We start from the raw sequence: 18086 nt of genomic DNA, 5'->3' as shown, positions 1-18086 counted from the left end.
TGGATTGGTATTTTAATGTCCTGGTATTTACGTGATGGTGCTTTGCTCAGTGTCCCACCTATGTGCCTTTGAAGATGGTAAAGCCACATTTACTTTGTTTTAAAAAACACAGTAGGCCTAATGTAATTTCAATCCTAAGACCAAAGTTATTAGGACAGAATTTATTACATAGGGAAGTGCTATGAGGTCCAAATGGCCCTTGGAGCAGAGCAGTGCCCAGACACGCCCCTCCAGAACAGACCGGTTCAGATAACTCCAGCTAGGACACGCCCCTCCAGAACGGACCGGTTCAGATAACTCCAGCTAGGGCACGCCCCTCCAGAACAGACCGGTTCAGATAACTCCAGCTAGGACACGCCCCTCCAGAACGGACCGGTTCAGATAACCCCAACTCTGCTCCAGCTGTTTGGACGAATCAGGAGAGCTGATCAGATCTTCAACTCTAGGCATTTATTCCATGAACAAGAACATGCATGTTATTCCAGAGTAGTTCTTTAGTTCTGTGCCAAAGAATGTTGTAAACATTGTTTAAAGAAAAGAAGCGGCAGCATTCTCACAGTATTAAGTATAGAGTATTACTCCTCTACATGAATCTGGTGCTTCAGGGAAGGGTCTGATGAAGCAAAGCAGGTTTGAATGGTCTTTTTATTGCTCAGGTCTGTGTGGTACAACAGCCTGGGTCAGCATGCAGTCCTTCACTCCAAAGGGTGGCGCTGTCAACCCTGTCTCATCTTCACACCAATGATCTCACCCCCCTTTTAATAGTTATCACTGCTACTAAGAAAAACAGCTACTTGTCAACATTGTTATAGTACAGGAAAAATAAGCTAATGATGTAAAACTGGACATTAATATGTTATGTTCTGAATGCCCTAATGTCATATTTTGCAGCTGTGCAACTTCACTGTCCCCCACAAGTCTAAAAAACAAACTGACCACTTGGTGAAGAAAAGCTGCCAGTCTACCCTCAGGTGTGTGACATGTGCAGTCTGTCTACACTGAGACTAGACCTGCAGTCTGTTTCCTGAATGTGACCACATTCTAATCATACTGCAGTGCGGTCCGTCATCTTACCTGAATACCGGAGATTCTGGTAATCTGAAGACCACGCTGTTCACGTAAAGGAGAATGTACGCCTCTGTTTTCAGAACGCTGGAGAGACCCGGATGTTGCAGGTTGAGGGTCACAGCGTCAGCTCCTCATGGCCAGTACAGTACATAATTTGTGTACCAGAATAAATGATCATCTTCAGTGTAATGATAATGCTTCTATCTCCTACTCTGGGATTCACTGGGATGTAGAACTCAGAGCCTCAGCTCAAGGTGAGGAGCGGGTGAGGGGCAGTCCAGAATCACGAGCCCAGAAGCAGAGAGGCTGCAGCAGGTCGGCTACTGGCCCCGAAAACACAACGTGCGTCTGCTCGATTAGACGTGAAGATGCTGTGGGGGCTTTGACGTCACACTACTGTTATTCATCCTGCTGTGTGTGCCCTTCAAAGTTCATTTAAAAACAAGTCCTGAAAGACAAATTAAAAAGGTTTTCAGGAGAGCAGGAAGAAAAAGCTGGTTTAGGTATCAGTGGACAGGGCTCCTCCTGCAGATGAATTCTGACTTTACTGTCTTTCTCAACTTTCAGCCTCCGAGTTCAGAAAACACTTCTGGCTAGCAGATATCCCATAATCCCATGCTTCACCTCATGCTTATTGTTCATAGAGCAATGAATCCTGGGATATCGTGGGATGCGAAGGATACTCAGATGCGTCCTTCGTTTTCGGGGTTTTGAAGGCTTACATTCATCGGCCGCATAAGAAGGAGCCCACGAATTGGGACAGCCTTGGGCGCTGCGCAGTGACGTAACCGGCCTACAAATGCGCACTTCGTGGGCTTCATGAGATACACCCAAAGACTGCTTAAAAATAATCTGCTATTCTCTGTTCTACCACAAGGTGACACACGAGGAGGACGTTCAGGTGTCCCACAAGCAGGGCATTCAGGAAGTGTAGCGGTGTCCCGCGGGGTTAGTGATGGCAAAAGTGGGGCTTTTGGGAGATCGAATCAAATGAACCAATTGATTCGGAAAATGATTCAATCTTGTGAAACGTTCGAATCATCACACGCCACAGTGACATCTAGTGGGCAACCAGGGCCTAAATCCACAACTTTTTCTTAACAGAAACAGAAGTAATGTGTTTTTTTATGAAATATGACATGAAATATTCCCCCATAACATATTGTCCCTAAATAGATTTTAGTTATGAAAACATATCATTTTGCACAGAACAGGGTTGTTTTAATGATTAAAGATGTATTTTTCATTATGATACACTGTTAGTCAGTGGATTGATATAACTGACATTATTCATTTTACATTGCAAGGTAGGGAAAATGCCTGTGTAAACCTTTATTTATTAAACATTACAAGTAATTTGTTGTAATCACAACTGATTACAAGTAATCAGTAAACATTCTGATCTCAGACCAGTTCCTTGAACTTAAGTGCGGACTAAAACGCAAGTACCCGTCGCTGCAGAAGCAAAAGTCCAGGGGGTGGAGCTGGAGCGAGGGGTATCTCCTAAAACGCGCAAAAAGATTCGAAACTTATCGAAACAGCGTGACGTAACGAAACCCGTTTTTGGAACAGTCACGTGACTTTCCCCTTTCGACACGGACTTCGAAACAGTGTTTCGGAACACCGTGATTCAAATGAATCGAGTCAGTTCGATTCCGCGTTTCGAATTTGACATCACTACGCGGGGTTGACCAGTAGCAGTGTCCCGCGAGGTCCCGCAGCATCTACAGATGCATTTTCCACCAATTTTCCCACCCAAATCATGCACAAACATTCACAGAGGCACATACACACACACACACACACACACACACACACACACACACACACACAGATAACTATAGGCCGTAAGGTGAACCTCGAAAAGTCCTTCAGAAAAAAAAATTCCGCTCTGCGCTCTCTGTATCAAACACGCTTCAGCTCATAAAAATAACGAGTTATGTTGAGGTTAAAAAAAAAGTTTCGCCGCTCAAAATACTGTACTTTTTTATTCACAGCGTTTTATTCGTACTTTTTTTATTCGCACTTAGGCTCGCGAGAGGTGCCCCGGGTGAGACGTCATCAGAATGGACGAATCGTACAGCTGCGTCATCTGAGCTAGTAAACACAACCAGCATGGCAGCCAACGTAGTAGCAGTGCGTTCATTCAGCAGTACCGAAGAAGAGGAAAGTGTTCAAAAAAAGAAATCTTCGAAATGTAAGATTTGTTACATGCATGTATCGTTTGTAAAGCGTGAGAAAATACAGAATTTCACCAGCACAAGGTGGAATACTTATCGACATAGTCTTCGGCAGTGGCTAGAGTTGAGGGGCGAGTGCACAGACGTAGCAGAAAGTTTCAAACACTGTCTTGAACTGGATTTTGAAGACATTCCCGATGATGCGGCTTTCCATCCCACATGCTACCGGAGGTTTATTGACAAGCGAGAGATCGAAAGAACTAAACAGCGTCTCGTGCGAGAAACAGAGAGGGACTACTCAACTACTGGGACTACTCCGAACAAGAAACTTTGCCTGCCCATCTCGAGCTCTGGCCCCGTTCTTCCTTCCATCTGCATCATTTGCAAGAAAGGCTGCAAATTTGTCGTCGCGTGTGGCAGACGCCAAAGAGAAACTTTAATAAAAGCAAAGACTTTAACTGCAGGTAAGACTGGGTATCACCCTCACCCCCACCACACAGTAGGTAGTCTATGCAAATGCATCCCATCCCCCAACGCGCGCGCACACGCACACACACAGATGTTGGGAGAAGTTGAATGACTATGTAGCCTACACTGCTACACAATCCTTGTATTTGTCTAATTCTAATATCAATGTATGTCTGAATTGCCATAATGTGTTTGGCATGTGTGTGGGTGTGAAATTACTTTCCAATACATAACATTCCCATGCCTATAATATGCCCCCCCCCCCCTTGTGTTTTAGATCTTTGATATAGTATGAAGCACACTTTGACTTTAATGGGGTACTGGGTATGTTTGTATAAATGTCATAGCATGCCTGATGTTAATATGCCACTGAATACCTGTTTAGAATTGTGGCTCCTCAGCCTGATGCCCTGTCTGGTCAACACACTGCTTTACAGCAGCAAGCCCATCCCCCGGTTCATTCAACCCCCCCCCCCCCCCCCCCCCCCCCCGCCCCTCTCTCACACTTGGAATTTTTCCGCCTCTGCCCCTGTCCCCAGACTTGTCTCTAGAGGTGTGTCCTGGCTGTGCTGTACATCTGTGTGCACAAGGAATCCTTTTTTTGGGTGCAACACCTAGCACCATTTTTACAACACCACACCACCAGGAAAAATGAAGTCTTCATTTTTTTGCCTGCCTATTTATTCATCCTTTGTTCTTTTCTTTTGTATAAGGCAAGTTGCAGCAAGCTGCTGAAGTGAAGGATGACCAGAGCATCCTCATTCACATCAAGGACAGAGACTGTGTGGCTCTGCAGGTGCAGTACCACAAGAGTTGCTACCGACAGTACACATGGTTTCTGAGGGGTGCCAGAGCAGAGAAAGAAAGAGTAAGTCATATATTAATTTTATATAAAAACATACAGTACAATGTGTCCTTATTGATAATTATTGATCATTTCAATTATTTCCATTTATTTATAAAAATGACAACATGAAAAGGTAACCTTATTATCCACTTGCGCAATAGTTGTTTGTTCTATAAATAAAGCACTGCTTGGAATTCATTTAGCCCCTGTTACAAACACATGGATGGCTATCAATAATTATTGGAATTGTTTCCATTAATTGATCAAAATGACAACATGAAAGGTCACTTGCATAATTGTGATTTGTGCTGTAAATAAAGCACTATTTAGTATTAATTTGGCCCAATTCAGAAATACATGAATGTGCATTATGATAATGCTCATTCATGTATTTCTGAGGGCCAAATAAATGCTAAATAGTGCGTTATTGTATATAAAGTGGGCATAAAATAATATTAATCAACGATATTGTTGATAATTATTATTTTATGCCCACTATAAAATTACATTTTGGGAGATTCCTTTCTGTAGGTTATATTTGACATCACTAGGCAGGTTGTCATTTTTTTCAGTTCGTTGCATATATGTAATGCTGCAGCCCGGAGCCCCGGTGGGCGTGGGTAAAGGGCGGAGCATATGTCAATCATTTTCGAATGCAGCCAATCAGATACTAGACTTTCGTTGTCAATCATTTTTTATTAAGCCAATTATCAGCCAGAGTTAGCTGTCAATCATTTTTTACTGCAGCCAATCATCTTAACAGATCTGCCAAAAGAAGGCGGAAACTGCACGGAGAAGCTCTTTAAACAGAAGTATATGCCACTCTTACACAAAAGTAGCTGAACAAAAACATTAGAAGAGCCATGACTTTAGACATTTTTAAATAAAAGTTTAAAATACTTCTCACTTGTTATTCTGGAACGGCACTTTAATGTTTTCTTTTCCTTTATTGCACGTATTGTATCATTTACATATATATATGTGGCGAGTGTAAATTGTTAGCGGAGGGGAGGTGTAAATGGACACAAATTAAGTATTATATCGCGATCGATCGCCAAGCAGAGCGTTGAGTAGCGATTTCGATTGGAGGATCGTGCTCTATTTTTTATTATTAATTTTTTGCTGATGCTGGTCCAGCGTGTCGCGTGCCACTGATTATGCCTCGGCGTGCCAACGGTGGCCCGGGTGCCATAGGTTGCCGACCCCTGCTGTAGAGCCTTTGAATATTAAAACCATTGTAGAAATTAAGCTCAGATGTGACCAGCAATGTAGCGCAAGTAAAAGAAGGACGCGATCACACAGTCTCATTGAAAATGTAGGATTTAATGAATAAAGTGCACCAACGCAAAACCCGTCACATAATCCAAATCCAAAGTTTGAAGCTATCGTATGCTCACCGTGTACATCTTTCGCCAAGAGAAATTCGTGGGCAGAGTTTAATTACATCTTTGCGGGAGTCATTAAGTTGGATTAACTCTGATTTGATCAACTCTGTCCGATAACTCCAACACTCCAACAAAACAATACTACTCTTCAAACTTTATTTGGATTATGTTACGGGTTTTGCGTTGGTGCACTTTATTCATTAACTCCTACATTTTCAATGAGACTGTGTGATCGCGTCCTTCTTTTACTTTACTTGCTGAGCTTAATTTCGACAATGGTTATAATATTCAAAGGCTCTACAGCAGGGGTCGGCAACCTATGGCACCCGGGCCACCGTTGGCACGCCGAGGCATAATCAGTGGCACGCGACACGCTGGACCAGCATCGGCAAAAAAATTAATAATAAAACATAGAGCACGATCCTCCAATCGAAATCGCTCCTCAACGCTCTGCTCGGCGGAGGCGTTTATACTTGGCGATCGATCGCGATATAATACTTAATTTGTGTCCATTTACACCTCCCCTCCGCTAACAATTTACACTCGCCACATATATATATATGATGTACAAATGATTCAATACGTGCAATAAAGGAAAAAAACATTAAAGTGCCGTTCCAGAAAAATAAGTAAGAAGTATTTTAAACTTTGATTTAAAAATGTCTAAAGTCATGGCTCTTCTAACGAGCATGTAGTACAGAGAGCGCGGAGCGGATCAGAACGAAAACGGGGTTCACCTTACGGCCTATTAATCTTATTGTACAAGGCTGATGTGTTTGTGACGGGTCACTAAGAAAATATGCAGCTTTATCATCGTTTATCACACGCCGCATAACAAATACTTTTAATTCGAGATACCCTATTTTTTCCGTTTTAATTGCGCAAACTGGTTTCTCCTTCAGCGTAGATAAGTGCGCACTTATCAGGATACGACGCCGCTTCATGTCTCTGCGCGCGTCCCTCCGGATGTTTGTCACCGCGTTTGTCCTATTTCCGTTTTCCGGTTGTTTAGTTCCGCTCGCGCTAGCGTTTCAGCATTGCTAACCAAAACATTGCTAGTGAGACGAATAAACGTGGCCTTGATACGGATTACGTGCTTCAAGTATGAGCTCAGGCTCGACGTGTGCCGTTGTCGGGTGCCATAACAACTCAAAGAAGTTGAAGTTGTTTTCGGAAAGTATATGCTTTGAACACCAGCAGCTTCGTAAATGCTGTCCGTGTCCGGCTCCCTTTGCGTTGCATTCTATGCCAAAGAGAAAGGGAAGGAGCCAGGCGTGGCTCGCAGCTTTAAAACTGAAACACCCTCCAAAGAAGATATATGTTTGCTCCTTTCACTTTGTTGAGAAGAAGCCTACAGAGCTGCATCCTGACCCGGAGCTGTATTTGGGTTGTGATAGACGACCCCAAAGGAAGAGACGGAACCCAGCTCGGGTGAGCCAAACGGCATCGACAACCACCAACCTCAATGAAGATGCAGACGGTGAGCCTCGTGAGGGTGATTAACTCTTTCTCTTGTGCGGAACTCTTATTGACTCTTTCTGTGGTTTTACAACACTGTCAACAGGTTAACCAGCTTTTTACCAGTATAGATTTTGGTCATGTTGGTTGGCCAGTATGCTTTTGCTGGTCATACTAGTCTACCAGCAGGGTTAAACTTGGTCATAATGGTTGTCTAGCTTGGTCAAATTGGTCATGCTTGTTGACCAGCTAAGCCATCAAACTGAAATTATAACATACCATATGCAGGTCAAAATCAAAAGGTAGTTGACCAGATTGACCACCTTAACCAGCTTGAGTTGGACATGTTGTATTTGTTAGCAGGGATCTAAGAAGTGATGTGATATAATTCTCCTCTTGCTATTTAGATATAATTGTATAATTTTCTTTCCTGTATTTACTTTGTGTTTACACTTGTTTTATCAGATTGCTGTGTGGCCCAACCCCTGCAACCCTCTGGCATAGATCTCTCAAACGTTCGATGTACATCTGCCTCACAGCGCCACTCCGGTCACACACAGTGGAAATACTGCACCCTGCTCGATCATGATTACACAAAGACAGGTAAGGAAAATATATGTGCCTGGTAGAATGCCTCGCATATTTCACAAATTAGATCATTACTGTGAGTTTGGTGTGCCATAAAGTTTTTTTTTTTTTTTTGTCTACTGTTTGTTTCCCTGCAAGATTGTGCCTTTGAAGGAGTGGCACTGTAACACTTCTCCAGTAAAGTATTCTTTAAAAGGAAGAGTGGCCTGCTAGGAGCTTTGTCTACACTCTTTAAACTCTGTGTGACAGGTGATGTTGTGTTTTTGGGAGTGACTGAGATTCTATAGTCCTGTCCTTGCAGTCATATGTCTCCTCTGCTCTATGGTGTCTAAAGTTAATCTCACACAGCCTTTTAGGCTGAAGGTTCGTGCACAAGATGGCGTCGTTCTATTTCTGGCATTTGAAGGTGTGTGTGAGAAGTTCTGGATTGAGCACTTCCGTGATTTGAGTATTGATATCAACACGAAGAGATAGAGAGCTAGTTGGAAATAATGAGTCCTGAAATAAGTACACTCTACCTACACCGAGGCAGAATGTGTGGGAGAGCCGACCGAGAGCAGAGGACCCTCTCCTGGATGTGGCTGCAGTCTTGGAGTCAGAGAATGACATGGACACAGCAGCACCTGATCATGATTACTGTTTATCTCCAGCGACAGCGGTGATGGCAGCTGAGATCGACAAGGAGAATGAAGCCCTGCGCCAGACATTTAGGGAACTCCAACATCAGTTGGAAGAGCTACAGCTGAGGAGGCGTTTTGGTATTCAGCGCCTGGCGGGGTCAGACGAGGACATTCGCTTTTACACCAGGTTGGTTCATTAAGCTTTTATCATTATGCTGACGTGTATTTACTGTGCTTAAGTAAGCTGGTTGACCAACTCTGCTTGATCAATGTAGAGTGTATTTTTATACTCCTTAACTAGCTACAAGATGTCTGATTAGACTAACAACAACTATCAACACAAGCTTATCTGGATTTTTTTCAGCAAGTTTATATAGCTAAGAAGAGTTTGAAAAACATGTTTTAACTGAGGAAGCAAATAAATTGTAAACAAACAAAACAAAGTCTAACACGAACATTGTTACTTTCTTAGATTTGCTTCATACAAGCACTTCCAGGCCTTCTGGAAATTGGTGGAGCCTGCAGTCAACACCAAGATGGTGCGGATCACCAGTGCCCAGGCTGCATCTGCCAGCAGCTCTGAAGTCTCTCAACCAGCAACGGTATGTAACATACAAGGGGTTTTGAGTGGATGTACATTTACAATAATTATGTTGTATAACCAGTACACAGACCTTTTACTGATAAAAGTAGTGATAGTACAGTGTTGAACACTGGTAACTAACCCTGGTCCTGGAGATCTATGTTCCTGCACAGTTTAGTTCTAACCTGCATCTAACGGTAACACACCTGACCCAACCAAACCAAGGATTTCTGAAAAAGTTAGCAAATTAGCCAGACCAGGTTTGGCAGACCACTGTTAGAACCAGATTTAACAAGAACATGTATCTTTAAGGCCAGGGTTGGTGACAAATTGTATGCTGGTGTTTCTCTGCTAAAATTATGCTTATTTAAAGGGGAAATATGGTGTGAAATGCACTTGGGGTGTAATGAAACATTATAATGAATACAAACTTATCTAATAGCTCGCCTTGATTCACCCCCAGCATTCCGATATACAACACTTTTAGGTGATTGTCCAAAAAGGCCCTTAATGCCTTAATATAGGGGTATAGTGTTTCCCTTCAAAAGAAATGGCTATTTTTACACCACTAACAAACTCAAAGAAGCTCCACACTTCATTTGTAGAAATTGGAGGCCCTAACACTTATAAATGAAGCACTGAGAGCTTTAAAAGTGCACAGATAGTTTGTTAAACACTAATACCCAAAGGTACATTTAAGAAGGTACCTGTGTTTTTTCGAAGTTCTCAGTGCCTGGTTTTACAGTTTTTTGAAGATGCTAAGACACAAAAAGTGGTCCTTATAGCACAATTTTTGAAACAACTAACCCATGTAGCCTATCTATTGACCTGGTGCGCTAAACTTTATGCACATTCTCTGCCTTACACTCATTTAGAAATTCTAAAACACACTTTTTGCAAAACATTAAACACAGTTCTTCAGATAAGACACAACATTCAAAACTGAAAACCATGTGTTTCTTTTGGAAAACACTGTCACGCAACTGCTACACTCACCTACCAATATCCATACCCAGTCCTCACAGATTACAACACTTCTAGCTAATTTTTACAAATCTTTAGACATCAAAGCCTAATCCCTATAAAGAGGCCACAAGTTGCAAATCATGGTTTGTCAGTGGAGACTAATACTGCATCTAAACGCTACACACAAATATCAGATGATTAGCCTTTCATATATATGACTACACACTGAAGTGACGAATGGAAAACACTACTACCATGTGTTTGTGTTTAGTTTGTAGTCTGCTGTGAAGGTCTGTCAGAGGTCTCACATATACATGAATATTCACAAATGCTGAGGTTATTTCTGCATATTCCATAAAGTAAAATTTACACCATAAAGTAAAATACAAGGGGTAGTTTTTTTTTTTTGGTTTTACATGAACACTAAAGCAACACATGCTGTATATACTGTAAACACATGAACGACAAAATAACCTCAAGCTTCCTCCATCACCTGTTGAATGTATTTGCACTGGGGGGGTTGGCGACCACCTCCATGCCAAAAAGAACTCTACAGCAATGGAGAGTTTGGTGGAGGTGAATCACAACAAATCATGGCTGTTCAGTGAACCAGTTTGTACCTGAGCAGCCCGGTGCAAACTTATGTTGTCCTAAACGACAACAAGTCTGGACTGTTCTGGTTCATCCTCCTAGTGATGGAGAATGAGTATGCTGTGCTCTTTGTTGAAGAAGGTGATGATGTGCACAGTGTTGTAGGGACCAAGAGTGGCATGATGATGAGTGGCAAATTCATAGCGCAGTTGTTTCACACTGTCACTGGCCCAGTCTGGATAGACTCACTGAATGGATGTTGTTGATGGTGATGTTGTCAGAATTGATGTGCTGTTGTAGTTGTTGGAAACGTATGCAGTTGTTTGCTCTGACCATATTGACGATTATCTCTTTCTGTTCTGAGGTGGATAGCCGCCTTTGTTCCCCAGCAGGGGGTAGTCTAGTACATGATGTAGTATGCATCGAGGATAGGTCTACTTATCTATTCTCATTTTGAAATGTCTGCATGATGCTACAGTGTAGCAGCACACATGAGGTTGGACCCTTTGGGGTTGACAACCACCTCCATGCCAAAAATAACTCAACAGCAGAAATAACAGAAAACCCAACGTATGCTTGACCACATGGCTCTGATCTCATCCATTATGGTTGCTCATCCTCTTCCTCATCCTCGTACTCTTCATCATCTCTATGCAAAAATATGGTTTTGGCAAGAGTTGCAAGAATTTTGGTTGAAGTGTGCTTTTTCCAAAAGTATGAGCTGTTTTGCCTGTTGTGTGTGTAGCATTGGCTGCTGTGTGTCAAGTTTTGACAAAAGATCCATAGTTTCAGAAATTGGGTCTTGGCGTCTGCAAAAAACTGTAAATGTCAGGACCTCAGAATTTTACCAATGAAGTTTGGAGCTACTTGGAGTTTGTAAATGATGTAAAAATAGTGATTTCTTTGCATGGGTAACGATATGCCCTTAATGCTAGTGTTGTGTAAGCCTGTATGTAAGGGTGCATGGCTAAAAGCACTGTATTTAGGAATGCAGGAGATGAATTGATTGATTGAATTGATTGATTGAATTATTTGTCATTGCTTAAAACAACAAAATTGAAGTACTTCTCCTTTAAAGTGCAAATACAATTAACTCAAATACCAAGACACAACAATTATGGACATACACATATATCAAACAATAACCCACATTACATTAAACTGCATACATTTACATTGCATTGTTGAGTGCAAGTATAGCTCTGGGGTAAAAGCTATTTCTGAGTCTGTCTGTTCTGGTCCTTAGAGTCCGATACCGTCTGCCTGAGGGTAACAGCTCAAAATGTCGATGACCAGGGTGGAATGAGTCCTTCAGAATGTTTTGTGCCTTACTTAAGCAGCGAGAATGATACAAGTCCTCCAGGGAGGGGAGAGGACAACCAATGATCCTTTGGGCCGTAGTGAAAAACCCTCTGGATCATTTTCCTCTCTACAGCAGTGCAGCTGAAAAACCAAACACACATACAGTATGTCAGGATGCTCTCTATTGATATTAATACTCCATGTCAGATCATCCTTGATGTTAATGCCCAGATAGCGGAAGTTAGAAACCCTCTCAACATGATCCCCCCCCCCGATGAGCAGGGTCTGCATTGCTGTAGGTTTCCTCCTGAAGTCCACTGTCATCTCTTTTGTCTTTGATGTATTCAAGATCAGGTTGTTCTCCTTACACCACACCACTAGCCGTTCCACCTCATCTCTGTATGCCGACTCATCATCCCCTGAGATGAGCCCTATCACAGTAATATCATCAGTAAACTTGATGATTCTGTTGCTGAAATGTACGGGGATGCAGTCATGAGTATAGGGACTGTATAGTAATGGGCTTAGTACACATCCCTGGGGAGAGCCGGTACTGAGGATGATAGCTGAGGAGATGGAAGAACCCACCCTCACCCTCTGGGAGCGGTTCGTCAAGAAGTCCTTGATCCAGAGACATGGGGAGTGTGATATTCCCAGTTGAGACAGTTTGAACACCAGTCTGTCAGGAAGTATGGTATTAAAAGCTGAGCTAAAGTCAACAAAGAGTAGCTGTACATAGTCCCCCTGATGCTCCAGATGTGACAGTGTCTCATGGAGAGCTGTGGCTATAGCATCCTCTGTTGACCTATTAGCTCTGTAGGCAAACTGATGAGGATCTAACCTGGGAGGGAGACTGGAGATGATGTATGACCGGACCAGTTTCTCAAAACACTTCATGACAATAGAAGACGGTGCTACTGGACAATAGTCATTCATGCTGCTGATGTTAGTTTTGTTTGGAAGGGGGACAATCATGGAGGCCTTTAGACAATGTGGAACAGTGGTCTGCCTCAGGGACTGGTTGAAGATCCTAGTAAAGATCCCAGCCAGTTGAAAAGCACAGTCCCTTAGCACCTGTCCTGAGACACCGTCAGGTCCTGCGGCTTTCTTTGGGTTCACCCTCCTCAGCGTGTGTCTCAACTGGTGCTCAGCCACCGTGAAGGTATGGCTGTCCAGAGGTGGAGGATGCAGGGTCGTTGTCTCCGGAGCCAGTACCTCAAAGTGAGCAAAGAATTTATTCAGCTCCTCTGCCAGTGAGGCACCCCCCACTTCCTTGGCTAACAGATTGTTGGGTTTATAATTGGTGATGTGCTGGACCCCTTTTGCCATACTTCTCTGTGGTTGTTGCTCTGGAAACAGTCATCAATCTTCCTCTTGTATGCAGCCTTTGCCTTTCTGATGCCCTTCTTCAGGTTGGCTCTAGAAGTGCTGTACAATTCTCCATCCCCAGACTTGAAGGCGGTGTTCCTTTCCCTGAGTAGGCTTTGCACTTCTTTGGTCATCCAGGGTTTTTTTTTTGTTTGGATATACCCGAATGCTCTTATCCACAGTTACAATATCCGTACAGAACTTTATGTACCCCAAGACAGCTGATGTGTACTGCTCTAGATCCTGATGCTCAAAAATGTCCCAGTTTGTAGACTGGAAGCAGTCCTGCAGCTGCCGAGAGGCACCTACAGGCCAGGACTTAACTGTTCTTAATGTGGTAGGGGCAGTTTTCCTGAGAGGAGCATATGCTGGTATCAAGTGCAGGGACATGTGGTCTGACTGGCCCAGATGTGGCAGTGGCTTAGCCTTATATCCTAGCTTTATATTGGAATATACCCTGTCCAGCGTATTTCCTCCTCTTGTAGCACATTTCACATGCTGATAAAATCTGGGAAGAACTGTTTTTAAATCAGCATGATTAAAATCTCCTGCCACGATATGAACTGCTTCAGGATACTTACGCTGTTGGCTACTAACAATGTCATGTAAGAGTCCCAGGGCCAAGCTGGCATTAGCATCTGGTGAAATATATATCCCCGTTATTATCACGAGCGTTAAATTCCTGCGGCAAATAAAAGGGCCTGCACCTGACAGTCACGTACTCCAGGTCCGGAGAACAGTGGCTGCTTATAGTCCTAGAGTTAGTGCACCAGCTGTTGTTCACATACATACACGCCCCCCCACCTCTGCTTTTACCGGAGGCTCGGGTCCTATCCTGCCGATGTAGCATGCGACCTGCTAACTCGATAGCCGTTTCTGAGATCCCTGAGTGAAGCCAGGTTTCCGTGAAAAGCAGCACACAGCTGTCCCTCACAACATTATTTGTTGTAATCTGGAGTCTCAGTTCATCAGTCTTGTTAGCAAGGGACCTTACATTAGCAAGAAAAATACTCGGCAGCGGTGGTTTATGTGGCCGCCTCCGTAGCCTCGCTAGTGCGCCGGCTCTGCAGCCTCGCTTCTGCCTCCTCTCCCGGCGACGCCGACGTCGCCTCCCCGTTGGAATGGTAATCCATGTAGAGGTGGTGTTCCACGTAGTGTTGCACGGTATACCGATACTAGAGTAGTATCGCAATACTTCGTCATAAAAAACGGTATAATACCCAGTTTGCTTAGTATCTATGTCATAGGACGGAGTGCGTTTTTTTTTTAAAGAGCAGTATTTCCAAAGAGTGCCACACGGGGGCAGTGTGTGCGTACAGCAGTGCAGCGCTTGCCTCCTCTCTGCAGAATAAGAAGAAAACGTGTAGGATGGCTGCTAATACAAGCAATATTGCGGACCGTCCTCAGCTTGTGCACGAAGCGAAATATGGAATTATTTGCATACATTTCAGACAGTCATGGCAACCCCGTGGACACATCAAAACCGGTCTGCAAACGGTGCTTTAAAGCTGTACCAACCAAAGGAGCCAATCGACTCTTTTTACATAAAATGTACTTTCGTTTGACCCACCCAAGCTGCCGTAATGCACAGAACAGTTTGTAATGTTAAAATGGCAGCTAAAGCAAAGGCAGTGTGTTCGCAGCTCGTCTTAATAAACAATGAAAGCAGCAGAAGTGCTGTGTGGAAATACTTTGGATTCGAAGCAGATACAGCTGGAAAACCGAAGGACAAGAACAAGCCAGTTTGCAAGCGGTGCTTTCGGAACATTTCAGCGCAGGGCGCTACAGCCTGGTTTATACTTGACGCGCCGCGAGCAGTGCGAGGGTCCGCGCGGTGAAAATGATGTAATCGTGGTGGCCTCGCGCGCTGTCGATTCGCGAGGTCGTGCACCTCTAGAATTTTGTAACTTGTAACTTTTGTAACCGGAGTGCAATAAACAATGTCATGTTTGCCGGGTTCATACACCTTAACAAGGTGGAATTAAAGCACTTGTACGTCTCTTTCAAGGTCCATTTCAATATTTCCCAGCACGTTAAAATTTAGTTAAATATTTATACATACACTCGAAATAATTCGCTTTTTTATCACATTATTTAATGGTTGTTTATTTTCAAAACGCCCAATCTTAACGTCTTCACGTTCTCTCATGTTTCGTCCTGGAATTACAAGAGGCTCATATTTGTTAACGTAATACAAGAGAACTGTTCAGTCAGACAGATATTTGTTTCAAGCATTTTCAAGCACTTTAACCTAAATTCCAGCATTTTTCAAACCTGAAACACACTGAAACACAAAGCAACATTAAAATTGGTCAGGTAAATGTTCATTCCCCTGTTTTTGAGGGATGTTTCTTTACACAACCACACATCGTTTCGGACAACACTGCACAGAATGTGAGACGCGGGAAGTATGAACGCCTCTACTGTTTAAGCAGGGTCGCGCGAGGTGTGTGGACTCGCACGCTATGGTCACTCGTGAAAGTATTATCCTAGCTTAACACAACGAATCTGGCCAAACACCTGAATGCACGCAGATTTGTACAAAACATTACAAGAGGTTGGTGATTATTCCCATTTCTAGTATTAAAGCATAAAAAATTGTGTCCGATTATGGTATCCTAACAAATGTTTGTCATATTCTTGGTTTAAGAGCCGTAAGTGCGACAGCATACAGGGAGAAAAAAAAGAGTGATCGTACTACAATGGATCAATCATCTATGAATACTGAACTCTACTCTAATACTGAAGTTTTAGTTACTTAAAGTTAGTTGTTTAAAGTATACTTAAATACACTTTGCACTAGCCTTTTTTGACTTCTAAATGTGAATTCCAGAGTGCACTACTATTATTTATGTTAATTTATATTAATGTGCAATTATTTATTTTTCTGTTTAAATGTGGTAGGGACTACACCTTTTATTTATTTGACATTTGTGAAACAAAATACAATATTCATTTGTTTGTTTATAAAAAAAATAAATTAAAAGGCTTTAAAACGTAAATGAGCACAGTATCTGACTTTGGTATCAAAAGTGGTATCGAATTTCAATACTTTTTAAAGTATCGTATCGAAGTTGTAATTCTTAGTATCATGACAACACTAGTTCCACGCAATGTCCTCCTTAAGTTTCACTACTACACTCCAAGTCCATTTCACACTGGATTTTCTTAAGTAAAGGTACAAAAGCAGGTAAAATACTCATTTTACAGAATAGCACATGGATAGAACTTAGTATACTTAGTTATATTCATTCACTGTCACTTCTGAATTTAAGGATTTTGTATTGTTACAGAAACTTCCACCAATAGATGAGCTGCTGCTGTTCCTCATGCACCTGTCAGTGGGCCTGCCTCTCCAGGATCTTGCACAACGGTTTGGCATTCACCGCACCACAGCCAGCAGGATAATTTCCACCTGGACACACTTCCTGTACATCCTGCTAGGAAGCCAACGTCTGTGGATCCCCCCTGAAGTTGTTCGAGCTCACCTTCCACCTGAGTTTGCAGCTTTCCCAGACACACAGGTGGTGCTCGACTGCACTGAAATCTTTTGCCAGACACCATCCTCTCTCCTGCTACAGAGTGAGGTGTTTTCAGCATGCAAATCACACTCTTCGTTTAAGGCCATGATTGGCGTGGCACCCCATGGTGCCATTACATTTGTGTCTGGCTTGTATGCAGGATCCATGAGTGATCGAGAGATCTTCAAGCTGTCTGGCATCATAAACCTGCTCACACCAGACATGGCAATTATGGTTGACAAAGGGTTTCTTGTGGACAACCTGGCTCCATGCAAGGTGTATAGACCTGCCTTTTTCTCAAGAAACACCCAAATGAGCAGGGAGGATGTCAGGCAGACCAAATCCATTGCACGTCTGAGGGTTCATGTAAAGAGATGCATTAGCAGGGTGAAAGAGAACAAACTTTTTGACAAGGCCATACCACTCTCTGTTTGTGGAAGCATTAAAGAGCTATTTAATGTAGCTTGCTTCCTGGTCAACTATCAGAACGGACCACTGGTAAAGGCATAGGCAACTTAGTAATGAAGTCTGGACTCATTGAAATAGAATTTTGGCTGTTTGTAAATAGTTTTATTAGTTATATATTGTAATTAAATGTTTGCCGATTTGGTGCTTGTAATTTTTTTTTATATGAATGATGTAACTCCTTGACCGTAATTAATTAAACGACTGTTATTCTTCTGCGCGTCTATCCCGTGTACCGGAGCGGAATTACACACACGCACGCACCCTCAAAAAAACGGAACTAGTAACATGACATTCCGTGTAACTAGCTAATTGTTGTGCAGCTGCACGTTATTGAGAAGGAGCCACAGGGTGCGCTAGCGGGCCACGCAACTTGTGGTGCGCAGAACGAGCCTGTGGAATACGGAATTAGACTGATGTCTGTCCATGAAGAAAACTAGACCAAGACTTGTTTTTGTTTACCAATCATACTCAAAATGGTTTATTCTTGTGTGGGTAAAGTTTAATTTTTTAAATGTTAAATTATTTAATATTCTATAACTATACCAACTTCATTGGTCTCACAGAAATCATGTAACTAATACAAACCTGGTAAAACTAGCATATATTAAACATTTTTAACACTATTTTAGCTTCCTATTTAACTACTTTGTGAAATGTACATTTGGAAACATTC

General features: G+C 42.7%; 1 protein-coding gene across 3 annotated transcripts; it reads left to right on the top strand.

Annotated features, from left to right (window-relative positions):
- Positions 1-1887: 1887 nt before the first annotated feature.
- On the top strand, positions 1888-18036 carry LOC143512151 (uncharacterized). Of its 3 annotated transcripts, none has more exons than XM_077002132.1 (8): positions 1888-2016; positions 3099-3712; positions 4430-4584; positions 7296-7443; positions 7872-8009; positions 8645-8801; positions 9087-9216; positions 16718-18036. In XM_077002132.1, the coding sequence occupies exons 2-8, from the start codon at positions 3184-3186 to the stop codon at positions 17453-17455; spliced, it is 1995 nt and encodes a 664-aa protein (XP_076858247.1). In that variant the 5' UTR covers positions 1888-2016; positions 3099-3183; the 3' UTR covers positions 17456-18036. The 3 variants fall into 3 exon arrangements, with proteins under 3 accessions (XP_076858247.1, XP_076858248.1, XP_076858249.1); XM_077002133.1 differs by having other exon boundaries at positions 1892-2016; positions 7296-7428; XM_077002134.1 differs by lacking the exon at positions 1888-2016 and having other exon boundaries at positions 3152-3265; positions 3480-3712.
- Positions 18037-18086: the final 50 nt, after the last annotated feature.

This window comes from Brachyhypopomus gauderio, chromosome 4 (genome assembly GCF_052324685.1).
Source record: "Brachyhypopomus gauderio isolate BG-103 chromosome 4, BGAUD_0.2, whole genome shotgun sequence".
Taxonomy (NCBI): domain Eukaryota; kingdom Metazoa; phylum Chordata; class Actinopteri; order Gymnotiformes; family Hypopomidae; genus Brachyhypopomus; species Brachyhypopomus gauderio.
This window is presented reverse-complemented; position numbering and strand designations above follow the sequence as displayed.

Excerpts from the sequence above, each read along its gene's own strand:
- LOC143512151 (XM_077002132.1), top strand. The coding sequence starts at position 3,184 with ATGGCAGCCAACGTAGTAGCAGTGCGTTCATTCAGCAGTACCGAAGAA. Across the intron at positions 3,713-4,429 it reads AGCAAAGACTTTAACTGCAG|GCAAGTTGCAGCAAGCTGCT; the intron begins GTAAGACTGGGT and ends CTTTTGTATAAG. Across the intron at positions 9,217-16,717 it reads AAGTCTCTCAACCAGCAACG|AAACTTCCACCAATAGATGA; the intron begins GTATGTAACATA and ends GTATTGTTACAG.